This window comes from Scyliorhinus canicula, chromosome 19 (assembly GCF_902713615.1).
Source record: "Scyliorhinus canicula chromosome 19, sScyCan1.1, whole genome shotgun sequence".
Taxonomy (NCBI): Eukaryota; Metazoa; Chordata; class Chondrichthyes; order Carcharhiniformes; family Scyliorhinidae; genus Scyliorhinus; species Scyliorhinus canicula.
The window spans coordinates 2,220,231-2,238,571 of record NC_052164.1 but is presented as its reverse complement, the minus strand read 5'-3'; the positions used below and the strand labels follow the sequence as shown (position 1 = coordinate 2,238,571).

At 52.1% G+C, this 18,341-nt stretch overlaps 1 protein-coding gene across 1 annotated transcript in view; it reads left to right on the top strand.

Annotated features, from left to right (window-relative positions):
- The window catches only part of LOC119954468 (tensin-4-like), a 54,384-nt gene extending 36,450 nt beyond the window's left edge, over positions 1-17,934 (top strand). Inside the window, exons 10-14 of the mRNA XM_038779693.1 lie at positions 1,347-1,424; positions 3,761-3,929; positions 7,652-7,720; positions 14,728-14,754; positions 17,005-17,934. Of these exons, the coding sequence (XP_038635621.1) occupies positions 1,347-1,424; positions 3,761-3,929; positions 7,652-7,720; positions 14,728-14,754; positions 17,005-17,146 (485 nt within the window). The 3' untranslated portion in view covers positions 17,147-17,934. The remainder of the gene's footprint in view (positions 1-1,346; positions 1,425-3,760; positions 3,930-7,651; positions 7,721-14,727; positions 14,755-17,004) is intronic.
- Positions 17,935-18,341: the final 407 nt, after the last annotated feature.

Here is an 18,341-nt window from a genome sequence, read left to right as displayed (position 1 = left end):
GGATGGGGTGTGGTTGGGATGGGGTAAGGCCTGGGGTGCGGTTGGGATGGGGTAAGGCCAGGGGTGTGGTTGGGATGGGGTAAGGCCTGGGGTGTGGTTGGGATGGGGTGTGGTTGGGATGGGGTAAGGCCAGGGGTGTGGTTGGGATGGGGTAAGGCTCGGGGTGTGGTTGGGATGGGGTAAGGCTCGGGGTGTGGTTGGGATGGGGTGTGGTTGGGATGGGGTAAGGCTCGGGGTGTGGTTGGGATGGGGTGTGGTTGGGATGGGGTAAGGCTCGGGGTGTGGTTGGGATGGGGTAAGGCCTGGGGTGTGGTTGGGATGGGGTGTGGTTGGGATGGGGTAAGGCTCGGGGTGTGGTTGGATGGGGTAAGGCTCGGGGTGTGGTTGGGATGGGGTAAGGCTCGGGGTGTGGTTGGGATGGGGTGTGGTTGGGATGGGGTAAGGCTCGGGGTGTGGTTGGGATGGGGTAAGGCTCGGGGTGTGGTTGGGATGGGGTGTGGTTGGGATGGGGTAAGGCTCGGGGTGCGGTTGGGATGGGGTGTGGTTGGGATGGGGTAAGGCTCGGGGTGTGGTTGGGATGGGGTGTGGTTGGGATGGGGTAAGGCTCGGGGTGTGGTTGGGATGGGGTAAGGCTCGGGGTGTGGTTGGGATGGGGTGTGGTTGGGATGGGGTAAGGCTCGGGGTGTGGTTAGGATGGGGTAAGGCTCGGGGTGTGGTTGGGATGGGGTGTGGTTGGGATGGGGTAAGGCTTGGGGTGTGGTTGGGATGGGGTAAGGCCAGGGGTGTGGTTGGGATGGGGTAAGGCCAGGGGTGTGGCTGGGATGGGGTCAGGGCCCAACTGCTGTGAGCTGCTTCATAACACTGAAACTTCCACATGTGCCTGGCCAAGATGGTCAGTTCACAGCCTTTTACATCACTGAGCCGCCTGGACACTACTTAAACTGGACTGTGCACCCTGCGCCTCGCTGGCAGTATAATATCTGTTTACCCTCAGCTCCGAGAGGCAGTATTGGGGCCCCAGGCCACTGGATTCTGTGCACGGTTACTGAGCTGTGTGATCTCAGCGCTCAGATGTGTCCTTGAGTACAGGAAGAGAAAACAAAAGGCCCAATCCCCGTGAGGACCGTGGTCACGGTGTAGCTGCATCAGTAACCCTACCCTGACCCGGACTGCAAGGAGCCATCATCCTTGTGGATGAGTTTGGGGGGTGGCGGGGGGGCTACAAGACGGAGGAAGAATGGGAGAGCGAGTCAAGGCTTACATAATCAGTGAACAGGCTAGAGCCTTTCAGACAGCGAGATATCTCTCCACACCTTCCTTAACACAACCGTTTGTTCATTTTGCAGAATGTTTCATTGATAAGGGTGAAGAAAGTAGCCCTGACTCGGCAGACAGCCCATCACCTCTGACAAAGCAGAGCGCAGGTCAGTGTAAACATTGCTGAGGGTGTGGGGTTAGGGTTAATGCCCTCAATCTGTGTCAGCATCACTGAGTCAAAGCAATAACGGAGTGCGGGACAGTGTTGGGAATAAACAGGAGGCATTTTAAATGAGCATTTAACAGACAATACAGGATCAGCCCCTTGTTAGATCTGAGAGAAATTAAAATGGAAGGAGAAGTACCTGCCTGTAATAGCTGTTTGATCTGTTATCGCACTTTAATTTACTGTCCAAAGTTAAGATATTGCTGTTTGTCTATTACTGAGATCCAGGCCTTCTCAAACTTTGTTCAAAGCTGTGCAGGATTTGCAGCTGGGATTGTGCAGGATTTGCAGCTGGGATTGTGCAGGATTTGCAGCTGGGATTGTGCAGGATTTGCAGCTGGGATTGTGCAGGATTTGCAGCTGGGATTGTGCAGGATTTGCAGCTGGGATTGTACAGGATTTGCAGCTGGGATTGTACAGGATTTGCAGCTGGGATTGTACAGGATTTGCAGCTGGGATTGTGCAGGATTTGCAGCTGGGATTGTACAGGATTTGCAGCTGGGATTGTACAGGATTTGCAGCTGGGATTGTACAGGATTTGCAGCTGGGATTGTACAGGATTTGCAGCTGGGATTGTGCAGGATTTGCAGCTGGGATTGTACAGGATTTGCAGCTGGGATTGTGCAGGATTTGCAGCTGGGATTGTACAGGATTTGAAGCTGGGATTGTGCAGGATTTGCAGCTGGGATTGTACAGGATTTGCTGCTGGGATTGTACAGGATTTGCAGCTGGGATTGTGCAGGATTTGCAGCTGGGATTGTACAGGATTTGCAGCTGGGATTGTGCAGGATTTGCAGCTGGGATTGTACAGGATTTGCAGCTGGGATTGTGCAGTGGATTTGCAGCTGGGATTGTGCAGGATTTGCACCTGGGATTGTGCAGGATTTGCAGCTGGGATTGTACAGGATTTGCAGCTGGGATTGTGCAGTGTTAGGGAAAGTGTTGAGGCCTTTCCTCAGATGGCCCTCAATTTAATGAAGGTGAACAAATTTTCTTTAAGAGGCTACAGTGCCACAGAGTTACTGACACATGAAATGAAATGAAAATCGCTTATTGTCACAAGTAGGCTTCAAATGAAGTTACTGTGAAAAGCCCCTAGTCGCCACATTCCGGCGCCTGTTCGGGGAGGCTGGTATGGGAATTGAACCGTGCTGCTGGCCTGCCTTGGTCTGCTTTCAAAGCCAGCGATTTAGCCCAGTGTGCTAAACCAGCCCCAATCAACTGATATCCCCCATTTCCATCATCACCATGGAAACGGCTGGGACTGGTTTCTGGTGATTACAGAGCCCCCATTCCCTGTGTAAAGACACTCAGGATTTCACAGCAATTACGGAGCTCCCTGGACAATTAACTCCTTCCCGAAACCATTCCTTCACATCAAACTGAGACCCCAGCCACCCTCCCACTGACTCACTGAAACACACGCCCATCATTCCGAGGAAGGACAGGCGGGCTTTCCTGTTGTCCTAATGGGAATATTTAGGGCACAGTTCAGCCACCACGTTCCGCCCAGCGCGGAGCCGGATGCAACGGGATCCTCACTGGGCGCCGGACCAATCGCACGTTACCTAACTCACTCTGGGGTGTCTCAGGCTATTATAGGCCCCCGGCTAGTCAGGAACAGGGCATCTGGGCACTTTGGCACTGCCATCACCAGGGTGCCCATCCAGACAGTGTCAAAGTGCCCAGGTTGGCACTGGCAGGGGTCAGACCCAGTGGCGGGGGTGGGAGGGAGGGCTTTCCCATTAGAGTGGGGGGGGGGGGGGGTGGTGACAGGGGGTTCCAGGGCTCATGAGAAGTGTTGGGGGTGTTAAATGGAGAATCCATAAAGTGGGGAGGGGGGGCCTGAAAGTGGGGAGGGGGGGACCCGGATCTGTGAGGTGCCATTCCTGCTGTGGGCTCAGCTCACCAACAGGGAATCAACTAAAGTTTGGTCTCGGTAGTGCCGGTGAAAAGCACGGTGAATCTGGGCGCTGCGGCCACCCAGAAACAGCCGCCAAACTGGCCAAAACCGGACATAGTTTCAAAACCGCTGAATCACGCCCATCGCCTTCAACCAGAATCACGAAACCAGATTACCGAGCCTTTACCACGTTGCTGTGTGTGGGATCTTGCTCTGTATAAACTGGCTCCTGTGGTTCCTACATTACAACTTTAGTTGTAATCCTTCCCATTTGTTGTGATGTTGTTTGGGATGTCCTGCAGGTGTGAAAGGTGCAATAGAAATGCGTTTGGTTTAATTTGGAGGTGTTAATGAGGCCTTTCCTCTTTCCACAGTGTGTTCTGTTCTGTATTTGAGCTCAGTGACCATGGAGTCTCTGACTGGACCACAAGCTGTTCTGAAAGCAGCTTCGCTCACTCTGGAAAAGGAGCCACTTCCTCAAGCCACCATCGTCCAGTTTAAAGTGTCAGAACAAGGCATCACCCTGACGGACTGCAGGAGAAAGTGAGGGGCTCTGGTTACATTGTCGAGTGCGATAAAGACCACCCTGTTTTGGGGACTGCTGTCTCCTTCTAGCAAAGTTTAATCAGCAATTATAACTCGGGGTAACCTTTATATCGGTGGGTGTTGAAAGGTCAGACAGGCACAAAGTGAAATCTGGTCAGCCTTAAACCGCCTCAGTTTCTCAATCAGAATCCCAATTGAAGATGATGAATAATGGGATTAGGATATCGATCCCAGGGGGAACCCATGGAAACAGCCCCAGCACAGGGAGTGCCGAGGGAGGGGCTCTCTCAGACAATTGTGGATACAGGAAGGGGAGATCTGAGGGTGCCTAGTGGGCCCTCGGCACTCTCACACAAGTGGACCCTCAGAAGCAGCATTAACCCAGCCCTCTTCCTGACCCAGAATGCAGTTTGCATCACATTTCCCAGCGCAGAAACCATCAAGGGCAATGATTGAAGAATCCTCCAGATCTTGCCAAACACTTTGACACATATCTCCCAAAACTAAGGAATAAATGTCGTAGCCAATGAGAAGGTGGCTTGGGTGTGAAAATAAAGAACCTGCCACCAACTTAAACTCCCTCCCGTCCCCCCAAACCCCATTGTTTCCCATCCATCCCTCCCTCCCATCCTCCCTCCCATCCTCCCTCCCATCCCTCCCTCCCATCCTCCCTCCCATCCTCCCTCCCATCCCCCCAAAACCCCATTGTCCCCCATCCATCCCTCCCTCCCATCCTCCCTCCCATCCTCCCTCCATCCTCCCTCCCATCCTCCCTCCCATCCTCCCTCCCATCCCTCCCTCCCATCCTCTCTCCCCATCCTCCCTCCCATCCCTCCCTCCCATCCTCCCTCCCGTCCCCCCAAAACCCCATTGTCTCCCATTCATCCCTCCCTCCCATCCTCCCTCCCATCCTCCCTCCCATGACCCCTCTCATGCCCCATCCCATCCTCCCATCCATCCCTCCCTCCCATCCCTCCCTCCAATCCTCTCTCCCATCCTCCCTCCCATCCTCCCTCCCATCCCTCCCTCCCATCCCTCCCTCCCATCCTCCCTCCCATCCTCCCTCCCATGACCCCTCTCATGCCCCATCCCATCCTCCCATCGATCCCTCCCTCCCATCCCTCCCTCCAATCCTCTCTCCCATCCTCCCTCCCGTCCCCCCAAAACCCCATTGTCTCCCATCCATCCCTCCCTCCCATCCCTCCCTCCCATCCTCCCTCCCATCCTCCCTCCCATCCTCCCTCCCATCCTCCCTCCCATCCTCCCTCCCGTCCCCCCAAAACCCCATTATCTCCCATTCATCCCTCCCTCCCATCCTCCCTCCCATCCTCCCTCCCATCCTCCCTCCCATCAGAGCTGGTCAGGTATGGGAGCCGAGTGTTTCTGAGACAGGGTCAACAACATAGGGGTCAAATAATACCAGGGCAAGTTGCGAAATTAAATCAAATAAATGCTTTCGAGGGTGCACCCACCATTGTCAAATTGTTATAAAACCCAAAGTCCTTCTGAGAAGAGACCCTGCCTTCCTAGCCCACTGTCCACATCACTCCTCTCCAAAACTACCTGGGTGACTCAACCAAGGTGAGACTCGCAGCGCAGGAATAAAGACCAATTCTCGGTCTGGGCCTAGTTAGTTAATCAACAACAGAAAGACATTTGGAGCCTGTAACTAGACTCAATGCCCTGGGAGAATTGGACTGAAACGTGTCAAGTAATATTCGTGCCACACAAGTGCCAGGCAATGACCAACAAGAGAGTAACTATCTCCTCTTGATGTTCAATGGTCTCCCCCACTATCAACATCCTGCCGGTTACCATTGACCAGAAACTAAACTTGACTAGCCATATAAATACTGTGGCTACAATAGCAGGTCAGACACTCGGAATCCTGCGGTGAGTAACTCACCTCTTGACCCCCCCCCCCCCCCCCCCAAAGCCTGCTCACCATCTACAAGACACAAGTCAGGAGTGTGATGAAATACTCTCCACTTGCCTGGATGAGCGCAGCTCCAACAACACTCAACACCATCCAGGACAAAGCAGCCGCTTGATTGGCATCCCTTCAACAAACATTCACTCGCTCCACCACCGATGAACAGTAGCAGCCGTGTGTCCCATCTACAAGATGCACTGCAGGAACTCACCAAGGCTCCTTCGGCAGCACCTTCCAAACCCACGGCTATCAGCATCTAGAAGGACAAGAGCAGCAGATACCTGGGAACTGATGCACTATCAATTACCACGAGATGAGAGTAGAATGTAATTGAGGCTTTATTACAGAGATGTGAGGCCTCCTACAGCAGCTGGCGAAACGGCTGCTGTACGGAGAGCACACACATTTATACTCCGTCTACTGGGCGGAGCCAGCAGGCAGGGATCTACCCCCATACCTGTAGTACAGGGGTCTTACCGTAATACCAGTATATACAATATAATACAACAGTGTTGACTACCACAGGAACCTCACCACCTGGAAGTTCCCCTCCAAGTCACTCACCATCCTGACTTGGAAATATATCGGCCGTTCCTTTACTGTTGCTGGGGCAACACCCTGGAACTCCCTCCCTAACAGCACAGTGGATGTACTTACACCACACGGACTGTAGTGGTTCAAGAAGGCAGCACATCACCACCTTCTGTAGGGCAACTAGGAATGGGCATCAAATGTTGACCAAGCCAGCGACACCCACATCCTGTGTAATAATATTTTTAAAAATTAACCGTGCTCTCTGACTCCGCCTGTGAGCTCTGAAAGTTAGCATGTGTGGGCACGGGGTGCAAAGGTTAGGGTCGCTTTCCATGTTTGGGGTCACATGTGAGATTGACCTCTCGAGCTGCACCCCAGGCAGGAGGGAGGTCAATAGTTCCAATTGAAGCCCCCTGGGGGCAGTTGATATTGCCAATAGTCACCCCCATACACATGGCTCATTACCCTGGCACAGTGACCCCCAATAGTGACCAATAGTCACCCCCATACACATGGCTCATTACCCTGGTACAGTGACCCCCAATAGTGACCAATAGTCACCCCCATACACATGGCTCATTACCCTGGCACAGTGACCCCCAATAGTGACCAATAGTCACCCCCATACACATGGCTCATTACCCTGGCACAGTGACCCCCAATAGTGACCAATAGTCACCCCCATACACATGGCTCATTACCCTGCCACAGTGCGTTTAGATTTTAACCTCTTGACTCAGAGATCAGGGAGATCGATAGCTAAGAAATATTGGCATTGGCCATGAATGAATTAATAAAGCCAGAATTTGGTGTAACTGATATTTTGGGTTTAAGGTAAGAGTTCGGAGGCGAAGTGGTTTTTGTTGTCAGACAGAGAAAGGAAACCAGGACGCGGTTTGAAACCGGCAGCTAATTAATGCCGCGTCCTTCCTGGGATCCTGAGAGTAATGGGAGGTGATCAGTAGCTGGAATGAGTTGCCACAGGGGCAGGTGAAGCAGGGGAGACTGACAGCAAGAGGAGAGGCTGGGAGGGTGAGTCTGAAGGCCTTGCTTCATCCAAACCCGGCCGTTTGATCTTCAATCTCATTCCAGAGCTGAGATTTTTCCAGTTGAGTTCTCAAGGGGTTAATTGAGAGAGAACTGGTTAGTTTGATGTTTGGAGTCACAGGGTAATGACTTTGCAGTTGATCTGATTGGTGTGTGTTCAAAGTGAAATGGAGCTGTATTAATTGCTGCTGCTTTTTCTTTAAAGGCTGTTCTTCAGGCGACACTACCCTGCCAGTTCCGTCAATCACTGTGGCCTGGATCCCCTGCAGAGGAGGTAAATGGATAATCTGCATGTTTATGTGGGTGCGGCCTGTATCACAGCCACAGAGTCAGTGTTGGAACTTGGACCACAGCCCACTGCAAACTAATGCTAAACTCCTCCGGGAATGAGCTGCGATTGGTCCAAAGCGCCAGTCACTCACTCCAATAGGGTGGAAGACGCATATTTGGGCTGTGGGTTGACACGTGAAGATAGTTAAAGGTGTTACTAAACCAGGCGAGGCGAGTTTGGACTCAAAACTGAGGTCATTGCAACGAGCTCCACCCTGGCTTATTGGCTGCACCTTAGCCGAAGCCGAGACATCTGCCAAACACATTAACAATATTCCAAGTAAAAACCTGTCACGGCAGACACAATGATTCATTCATTTTGGAAGCAGATTTATATGGAAGGTAAACAGCTGCCTTGTCCTGCTCACGGGGAAACGAATAGTGATGAATCAGTGATTGGTGATCCATGTTACTCTATTGACACAACAACCAAGCCTGGCGCAAGGAGCATATCTTTCATTAGTGAATTAGACTCCAGACAACCCACCAACAGGATGGGCGCGCTCCAGCACACCCAGTGCCATCTTGTTGGCTGGGATGAGTGTGTGTGGGGAGTGTAATGTGTGTGTGTGGCTGGGATGAGTGTGTGTGGGGAGTGTAATGTGTGTGTGTGGCTGGGATGAGTGTGTGTGGGGAGGGTAATGTGTGTGTGCGGCTGGGATGAGTGTGTGTGGGGAGTGTAACGTGTGTGTGAGGCTGGGATGAGTGTGTGTGGGGAGGGTAATGTGTGTGTGCGGCTGGGATGAGTGTGTGTGGGAGTGTAATGTGTGTGTGCAGCTGGGATGAGTGTGTGTGGGGAGTGTAATGTGTGTGTGCAGCTGGGATGAGTGTGTGTGGGGAGTGTAATGTGTGTGTGGGGAGTGTAATGTCTGTGTGTGGCTGGGATGAGTGTGTGTGGGGAGTGTAATGTGTGTGTGCGGCTGGGGTGAGTGTGTGTGGGGAGTGTAATGTGTGTGTGGGGCTGGGATGAGTGTGTGTGGGGAGTGTAAGTGTGTGTGTGGCTGGGATGAGTGTGTGTGGGGTGTGTAATGTGTGTGTGGGGCTGGGATGAGTGTGTGTGGGGAATGTAATGTGTGTGTGGGGCTGGGATGAGTGTGTGTGGGGAATGTAATGTGTGTGTGGGGCTGGGATGAGTGTGTGTGGGGAGTGTAATGTGTGTGTGTGGCTGGGATGAGTGTGTGTGGGGAGGGTAGTGTGTGTGTGCGGCTGGGATGAGTGTGTGTGGGGAGTGTAATGTGTGTGTGGCTGGGATGGGTGTGTGTGGGGAGTGTAATGTGTGTGTGTGGGGCTGGGGTGAGTGTGTGTGGGGAGTGTAATGTGTGTGTGTGGCTGGGATGAGTGTGTGTGGGGAGGGTAGTGTGTGTGTGCGGCTGGGATGAGTGTGTGTGGGGAGTGTAATGTGTGTGTGGCTGGGATGGGTGTGTGTGGGGAGTGTAATGTGTGTGTGCGGCTGGGATGAGTGTGTGTGGGGAGTGTAATGTGTGTGTGCGGCTGGGATGAGTGTGTGTGGGGAGTGTAATGTGTGTGTGGCTGGGATGAGTGTGTGTGGGGAGGGTAGTGTGTGTGTGCGGCTGGGATGAGTGTGTGTGGGGAGTGTAATGTGTGTGTGGCTGGGATGGGTGTGTGTGGGGAGTGTAATGTGTGTGTGGCTGGGATGAGTGTGTGTGGGGAGTGTAATGTGTGTGTGGGGCTGGGATGAGTGTGTGTGGGGAGTGTAATGTGTGTGTGGGGCTGGGATGAGTGTGTGTGGGGAGTGTAATGTGTGTGTGTGGCTGGGATGAGTGTGTGTGGGGAGTGTAATGTGTGTGTGGGGCTGGGATGAGTGTGTGTGGGGAGTGTAATGTGTGTGTGTGGCTGGGATGAGTGTGTGTGGGGAGTGTAATGTGTGTGTGTGGCTGGGATGAGTGTGTGTGGGGAGTGTAATGTGTGTGTGGGGCTGGGATGAGTGTGTGTGGGGAGGGTAATGTGTGTGCGCGGCTGGGATGAGTGTGTGTGGGGAGTGTAATGTGTGTGTGGGGCTGGAATGAGTGTGTGTGGGGAGTGTAATGTGTGTGCGGCTGGGATGAGTGTGTGTGGGGAGTGTAATGTGTGTGTGCGGCTGGGATGAGTGTGTGTGGGGAGTGTAATGTGTGTGTGCGGCTGGGATGAGTGTGTGTGGGGAGGGTAATGTGTGTGTGGCTGGGATGAGTGTGTGTGGGGAGGGTAATGTGTGTGTGGCTGGGATGAGTGTGTGTGGGGAGGGTAATGTGTGTGTGCGGCTGGGATGAGTGTGTGTGGGGAGGGTAATGTGTGTGTGCGGCTGGGATGAGTGTGTGTGGGGAGTGTAATGTGTGTGTGGGGCTGGGATGAGTGTGTGTGGGGAGTGTAATGTGTGTGTGGGGCTGGGATGAGTGTGTGTGGGGAGTGTAATGTGTGTGTGCGGCTGGGATGAGTGTGTGTGGGGAGTGTAATGTGTGTGTGCGGCTGGGATGAGTGTGTGTGGAGAGTGTAATGTGTGTGTGCGGCTGGGATGAGTGTGTGTGGGGAGTGTAATGTGTGTGTGGGGCTGGGATGAGTGTGTGTGGGGAGTGTAATGTGTGTGGGGCTGGGATGAGTGTGTGTGGGGAGTGTAATGTGTGTGTGGGGCTGGGATGAGTGTGTGTGGGGAGTGTAATGTCTGTGTGTGGCTGGGATGAGTGTGTGTGGGGAGTGTAATGTGTGTGTGCGGCTGGGATGAGTGTGTGTGGGGAGTGTAATGTGTGTGTGGGGCTGGGATGAGTGTGTGTGGGGAGTGTAATGTGTGTGTGGGGCTGGGATGAGTGTGTGTGGGGAGTGTAATGTCTGTGTGTGGCTGGGATGAGTGTGTGTGGGGAGTGTAATGTGTGTGTGCGGCTGGGGTGAGTGTGTGTGGGGAGTGTAATGTGTGTGTGGGGCTGGGATGAGTGTGTGTGGGGAGTGTAAGTGTGTGTGTGGCTGGGATGAGTGTGTGTGGGGTGTGTAATGTGTGTGTGGGGCTGGGATGAGTGTGTGTGGGGAATGTAATGTGTGTGTGGGGCTGGGATGAGTGTGTGTGGGGAATGTAATGTGTGTGTGGGGCTGGGATGAGTGTGTGTGGGGAGTGTAATGTGTGTGTGTGGCTGGGATGAGTGTGTGTGGGGAGGGTAGTGTGTGTGTGCGGCTGGGATGAGTGTGTGTGGGGAGTGTAATGTGTGTGTGGCTGGGATGGGTGTGTGTGGGGAGTGTAATGTGTGTGTGTGGGGCTGGGGTGAGTGTGTGTGGGGAGTGTAATGTGTGTGTGTGGCTGGGATGAGTGTGTGTGGGGAGGGTAGTGTGTGTGTGCGGCTGGGATGAGTGTGTGTGGGGAGTGTAATGTGTGTGTGGCTGGGATGGGTGTGTGTGGGGAGTGTAATGTGTGTGTGCGGCTGGGATGAGTGTGTGTGGGGAGTGTAATGTGTGTGTGCGGCTGGGATGAGTGTGTGTGGGGAGTGTAATGTGTGTGTGGCTGGGATGAGTGTGTGTGGGGAGGGTAGTGTGTGTGTGCGGCTGGGATGAGTGTGTGTGGGGAGTGTAATGTGTGTGTGGCTGGGATGGGTGTGTGTGGGGAGTGTAATGTGTGTGTGGCTGGGATGAGTGTGTGTGGGGAGTGTAATGTGTGTGTGGGGCTGGGATGAGTGTGTGTGGGGAGTGTAATGTGTGTGTGGGGCTGGGATGAGTGTGTGTGGGGAGTGTAATGTGTGTGTGTGGCTGGGATGAGTGTGTGTGGGGAGTGTAATGTGTGTGTGGGGCTGGGATGAGTGTGTGTGGGGAGTGTAATGTGTGTGTGTGGCTGGGATGAGTGTGTGTGGGGAGTGTAATGTGTGTGTGTGGCTGGGATGAGTGTGTGTGGGGAGTGTAATGTGTGTGTGGGGCTGGGATGAGTGTGTGTGGGGAGGGTAATGTGTGTGCGCGGCTGGGATGAGTGTGTGTGGGGAGTGTAATGTGTGTGTGGGGCTGGAATGAGTGTGTGTGGGGAGTGTAATGTGTGTGCGGCTGGGATGAGTGTGTGTGGGGAGTGTAATGTGTGTGTGCGGCTGGGATGAGTGTGTGTGGGGAGTGTAATGTGTGTGTGCGGCTGGGATGAGTGTGTGTGGGGAGGGTAATGTGTGTGTGGCTGGGATGAGTGTGTGTGGGGAGGGTAATGTGTGTGTGGCTGGGATGAGTGTGTGTGGGGAGGGTAATGTGTGTGTGCGGCTGGGATGAGTGTGTGTGGGGAGGGTAATGTGTGTGTGCGGCTGGGATGAGTGTGTGTGGGGAGTGTAATGTGTGTGTGGGGCTGGGATGAGTGTGTGTGGGGAGTGTAATGTGTGTGTGGGGCTGGGATGAGTGTGTGTGGGGAGTGTAATGTGTGTGTGCGGCTGGGATGAGTGTGTGTGGGGAGTGTAATGTGTGTGTGCGGCTGGGATGAGTGTGTGTGGAGAGTGTAATGTGTGTGTGCGGCTGGGATGAGTGTGTGTGGGGAGTGTAATGTGTGTGTGGGGCTGGGATGAGTGTGTGTGGGGAGTGTAATGTGTGTGGGGCTGGGATGAGTGTGTGTGGGGAGTGTAATGTGTGTGTGGGGCTGGGATGAGTGTGTGTGGGGAGTGTAATGTCTGTGTGTGGCTGGGATGAGTGTGTGTGGGGAGTGTAATGTGTGTGTGCGGCTGGGATGAGTGTGTGTGGGGAGTGTAATGTGTGTGTGGGGCTGGGATGAGTGTGTGTGGGGAGTGTAATGTGTGTGTGGGGCTGGGATGAGTGTGTGTGGGGAGTGTAATGTGTGTGTGTGGCTGGGATGAGTGTGTGTGGGGAGTGTAATGTGTGTGTGTGGCTGGGATGAGTGTGTGTGGGGAGTGTAATGTGTGTGTGTGGCTGGGATGAGTGTGTGTGGGGAGTGTAATGTGTGTGTGTGGCTGGGATGAGTGGGTGTGGGGGAGTGTAATGTGTGTGTGCGGCTGGGATGAGTGTGTGTGGGGAGTGTAATGTGTGTGTGGGGCTGGGATGAGTGTGTGTGGGGAGTGTAATGTGTGTGTGCGGCTGGGATGAGTGTGTGTGGGGAGTGTAATGTGTGTGTGCGGCTGGGATGAGTGTGTGTGGGGAGTGTAATGTGTGTGTGGCTGGGATGAGTGTGTGTGGGGAGTGTAATGTGTGTGTGCGGCTGGGATGAGTGTGTGTGGGGAGTGTAATGTGTGTGTGGGGCTGGGATGAGTGTGTGTGGGGAGTGTAATGTGTGTATCTGCGGCTGCAGCTTGTCAGCCTCCCGAGTGTCAGTCACGGACCCGGTGAATCCGGCCCTGTTTTTCATGGGAATCAGTGTGTTTCACACGGCGCTGGTGCTGCCCCTCGATGGGAGCAGAATCATAGAACATAGAACAGTACAGCACAGAACAGGCCCTTCGGCCCTCGATGTTGTGCCGAGCCATGATCACCCTACTCAAACCCACGTATCCACCCTATACCCGTAACCCAACACCCCCCCCCTTAACATTACTTTTATTAGGACACTACGGGCAATTTAGCATGGCCAATCCACCTAACCCGCACATCTTTGGACTGTGGGAGGAAACCGGAGCACCCGGAGGAAACCCACGCACACACGGGGAGGACGTGCAGACTCCACACAGACAGTGACCAAAGCCGGAATCGAACCTGGGACCCTGGAGCTGTGAAGCATTTATGCTAACCACCATGCTACCCTGCTGCCCTAGCATCGGTCCAGGTGTGGCTGCGGTATTTCAGTCGTAAAAGGGCACGGTTCCTGCGCCGGCATCAATATGTCTGCCAAACGGAAGAACCTGCCCTTTGTTTCTGCTCTTTTCCAGCAGGCAGTGTTTGTGATTAATAATCCATTGGAACATGGACATTTTTAGATTTAAAAAGAGCAAGGTCCATTTAATTAGCAGTCACATGATCCAGTGCTAATCGAGTTATTGATCAATCACTGTGATTAATCTCTATCAATGATTTGACAACAGGCCCGGTTATGATGTGAGGAAAACCCTGACGAAGGGAGCCAGAGGTACCTCACTTCATCCTGAGCACAATCCCCTCACCACACAACATATCCCAAACTATTCATATCCCACATCCTCAATGTTCATCTCTGAAAGAATTCTGCATTGGAGTGAATCAGTTCATCACCCATTCACTGAGAGAGATCAGTTTTAATGTTTGAAGTTATTGCGGAGTTGTGGTGTCTAAGTTGCTGCAGCGTTCCATCACTTTGTTTCTGGAAAGACTCTGGTTGGAGCCTCACATTGAGTTCAATCCCCAACCCAGGAGCCGAGGCGGGTCGGCCTGGGTGACTCCAGCAACCAACCCAACCTCAGGCCAGACCTGGAAACTACATCAACTCATCTCAGTCAATGTAACCTAGAAATTCTCAATAATCCAGGGAAAGTCAGCTTTTTCAACATTCTTGGTGTCAAGGTGTAAACATGTTAGCTTCCTTTATCCCAGTGTGGGAGAGAGGGATGTGGAGCAAAAACACGATCTTCACTAACATTGTCAATGACAGCTTCTGCATCAATGTGGAGATGCCGGCGTTGGACTGGGGTGAACTCAGTAAGAAGTCTTACACCAGGTTACAGTCCAACAGGTTTGTTACAAACACGAGCTTTCGGAGCACTTCCTCAGGTCACCTAAGGAAGGAGCAGCGCTCCGAAAGCTAGTGTTTGAAACAAACATGTTGGACTTTAACCTGGTGTAAGACTTCTTACTGAGCTTCTGCATCAATATTCCTCAAACAATTGAATGAAAAGTAGATTCACTGAACATTCTGAGCCGTGTTCTTTGTGCAATCTCATCATGCTTCACCTGTCTCCGCAGCAACAGTCAAAGTAATTCACTGCATGCAGGTGAATCTGTTAAAACTGCAGCAGAATCAATGTTAATGTGTTAATCAATGTCAACAGAGAGTTTCCCACAGATAGTCACGTCTGTCTCTTTTGTATTTTCCAGATGGCGGAAGGATAATGAACCGTCCAGGTAAGATTCTGCTAAAACCCAGCCCAGGTTACTGTCCCTATCAGTGTGAGAACTCCTTCATTCCCCAGTCTAAAGCCAGCCTGTCCACTGATAGCTTGGGTAGGGTTTGGACCCATTTTGCAGCTTGTCCAGGTTTAGACTGATTTGACTTTGCAGGGCCAGAGAGAGGGTTAAATCTGACCTGCACCCCATCCTCACCCCAACATCATTCCCGCTGGAAGGTCACTGAAAGTCAGGGTTCACTGACATATTCATTGTAATCCCAATAGACAAGACAATGCGGAATCCTCTCCTCTGGGGGCTGACAGTCAATGACAGCTGCCCAAATCGGTTAGTTCCATAATCTTTAATTCCTTTATCCATCAAAAATCCATCAACATCTAACTTTCTGGAACATGGTCAGCAACACCTGTAAAGAGTCACAAAAAACGTTGGAGTTGGCGACACATTACATAGAATTTACAGTGCGGAAGGAGGCCATTCGGCCCACCGAGTCTGCACCGGCTCTTGGAAAGAGCACCCTACCCAAGGTCAACACCTCCACCCTATCCCCATAACCCAGTAGCCCCACCCAACACGAAGGGCAATTTTGGACACTCAGGGGCAATTTAGCATGCCAATCCACCTAACCTGCACATCTTTGGAGTGTGGGAGGAAACCGGAGCACCCGGAGGAAACCCACACACACACGGGGAGGATGTGCAGACTCCGCACAGACAATGACCCAAGCCGGAATCGAACCTGGGACCCTGGAGCTGTGAAGCGATTGTGCTATCCACAAGGCTACCGTGCTGCCCAACTACTAAGTTAGGAGGAAATACCTGTCCCTTTAATTTCTCCCTTCACCATTGCCACCCCTGCCCCCATGCCTGTGTGGAAATGAGGATCAGAATCTGGGATGACAGAGTGTGAGAGATGCCTCTGTGGAGTTGACCACCCCTTCAAATATATTCCGCCAATCCAGGCCAAGAATGCAAAATGGGCTCGGCCGAGAGGCCAGAAATCTATTAGAATACTGAAACACCTGAGCCCCAGGGAAAACATTGCTTGATTGACAGCTTTGGCTCTTTGATCTCTGCTGTCAATTTCACAATGTTTATTTACACAAGATTACGAAGGCTCAAATACTTGCAGTTTCAGCCATTGATATTTTAAAGATGATTAACGCTTTAATGGACTGCAGGAAAAAGGAGTTTTTTTCAGCAAGTGGAAAGCTATCAATGAACGAATGTCTTTAAAGTTATTTTTACACATCTTATTCTCTCATGGGGTTCATTAGTTTTATACAGAGTATAGTGGATGAATGGTACCATGGCTTGGCATGGGGGCATGAGGTGCGGTAGAGAGTGGAGGTGATGAAGCAGTAAGGATGGGGTATTGAGAGTATATCCTTCACTGCGGCCTTCGGACCCCATCTCACACCCCAACTCACCAACAAGATGGTTATCTGGACCCCGCACCCCATCTCATAAGGGCAGGACACCCCTGGGTATAATCTCTGGCATGGGCATGATACCACATGGGCACATTGGCACTGCCAACCTGGAATCATGGCAGTGCCACCTGGGCTCTCTGGCATTGCCAGTGTAGCACCTGGGTGGCATTGACAGGGTACCCAGGTGACAGTGCCAGGCTGGCAGTTCCAAGGTTCCCAGGGTGGCATTGGGGATGCCAGAATGCCACCCTGCCCACAGCCCAACTACGCAGGCCCCCCCCCAGGTCCTGTACTCTTGGTCCGTGTTTGTGGAAACCAGTGCAAACGGCGCGCCCCCGGGTCTCCGAGGGGAGACTATCTGCTCGGCTGACTGTGGAAATCTGGGTCCCACCCTCAATGGGCGAGATCCAGATCACGATGGTTCGCAAGGTCCCGTTAGATTTCAAGAAGCACGGCAAGACCGGTAAATCTGACAAGAGGTTGGAGCTGATAGATTGCTCCCGCTATGACCGGTAAGGTATCCTGAGGTCGGCCTTTTGGGCAGGCTGCATTCGCAGCCCTCTGTCCTGGCTGCCTTCGATCAGGTCAGCTGTCCAGCTCCGGCCTACAAACCCCAGCAATGAAAATCCCGTACTTGTGGGCATTTCCCCCGGAGACCGGTGGACCATGCCGGAATTTTCCCTACCTCCCGCTCCCCATGTGGAGAATGAAAATCCAACCCCACAGATATCAGTCTCATAATTTATTTTTAATGATGATTTAGAGGTTTTAAAAAAAAATTTGAATTTAGAATGTTCTTATGATTCTACTTTCAGGATCTTTGCCTTTGTGGCAAAAAATCAAGGCAACTTGTCAGAAAATGTCTGCCACCTGTTTGCAGAGTTTGAGCAGGATCATTCTGCCCACTTCATCATCAATCTCGTCTCCAAGATTCTACTCAAAGCACACAAAATGTGACCAAACAGAAAGGATAATTCCAAAGAATATTCACGTGTTCATGGCCTTGTGGGTTCTCTGACCGCGTTGCCACTCCGGCACACATTGCCAGCCTGTGTCACTCAGTCCTGGAGCTTGACACGTCAACGGTCGCACGCCCGAGAAACTGGGGCACAAATCACGCTGAGTGTGTCAGAGAGATTCACTGAAGACTTCTGGAATTCCAACTGTTATCTCTCGCTTAATAACTACAGCCAAACACTGAGGGACAGACTGAGGGATTTTTCATTGAGTGCAAGCCTCGTGTGCAGGAGGCTGTGATGAAATGATATTCCACCTGTATCAGTACCTGCAATGTGTGCAGTTTTTATAATGCCTTTGATATTGAGACCGCATCATTTGTTCCTACCGTGTAGCATCATCTATGTAACATGTACCAAATGAAAACTATCCCATCCAACAGCATTATCACCTCAACATAACATTAGCAATATTGACAAACCCTTTCTCCATTTCTTTCTCTATTTGTGTTAGCTTCTTCCCCCAGCTCACAAAAACTTCAAATTCAACTTTCTACTCAATCACCAGACCCTGATGAAATTGAGATTCAGTGCATTCATTTGTCATTACTGTGAAGTCATTTCTCCTCATTTCTCACTGCCTCCTACAGTCAGCAAACATCAAAACCTCAACTTGACATTTACTGTTCTTGGATGTGGGGTGTCGTTGGCAAGTCCCACATTTATTGCCCATCCCTAATTACCCTTGAGAAGGTGGTGGTGAGCTGCCTTCTTGTTAAGTACACCCATAGTGCTGTTAGGGAGGGAGTTCCAGGATTTTGACCCAGCGACAGTGAAGGAACGGCCGATATATTTCCAAGTCAGGATAGTGAGTGACTTGGAGGGGAAACTCCAGGTGGTGGGGCTCCCAGGTATCTGCTGCTCTTGTCCTTCTAGATGTCATAGGTTTGGACGGTGCTGTTGAAGGGACCATGGTGAGTTCTTGCAGGACATCCTCTGATATGTAGATCTGATCCCAACAGTATTCCTGATTCCCTTCATCCCGCCTTGATACTGTCCTTTACTCTGCGCCCCTCAGTCCCTTTCACCCAGTTACTCAGCATAGGGAAGGAAAGAGTGAAATAAACTTGTTCAGTGTGTCAGACGGTGATTCTGCTTCACTGTGATCACCAAATTATAATAATAACAATCTTTAT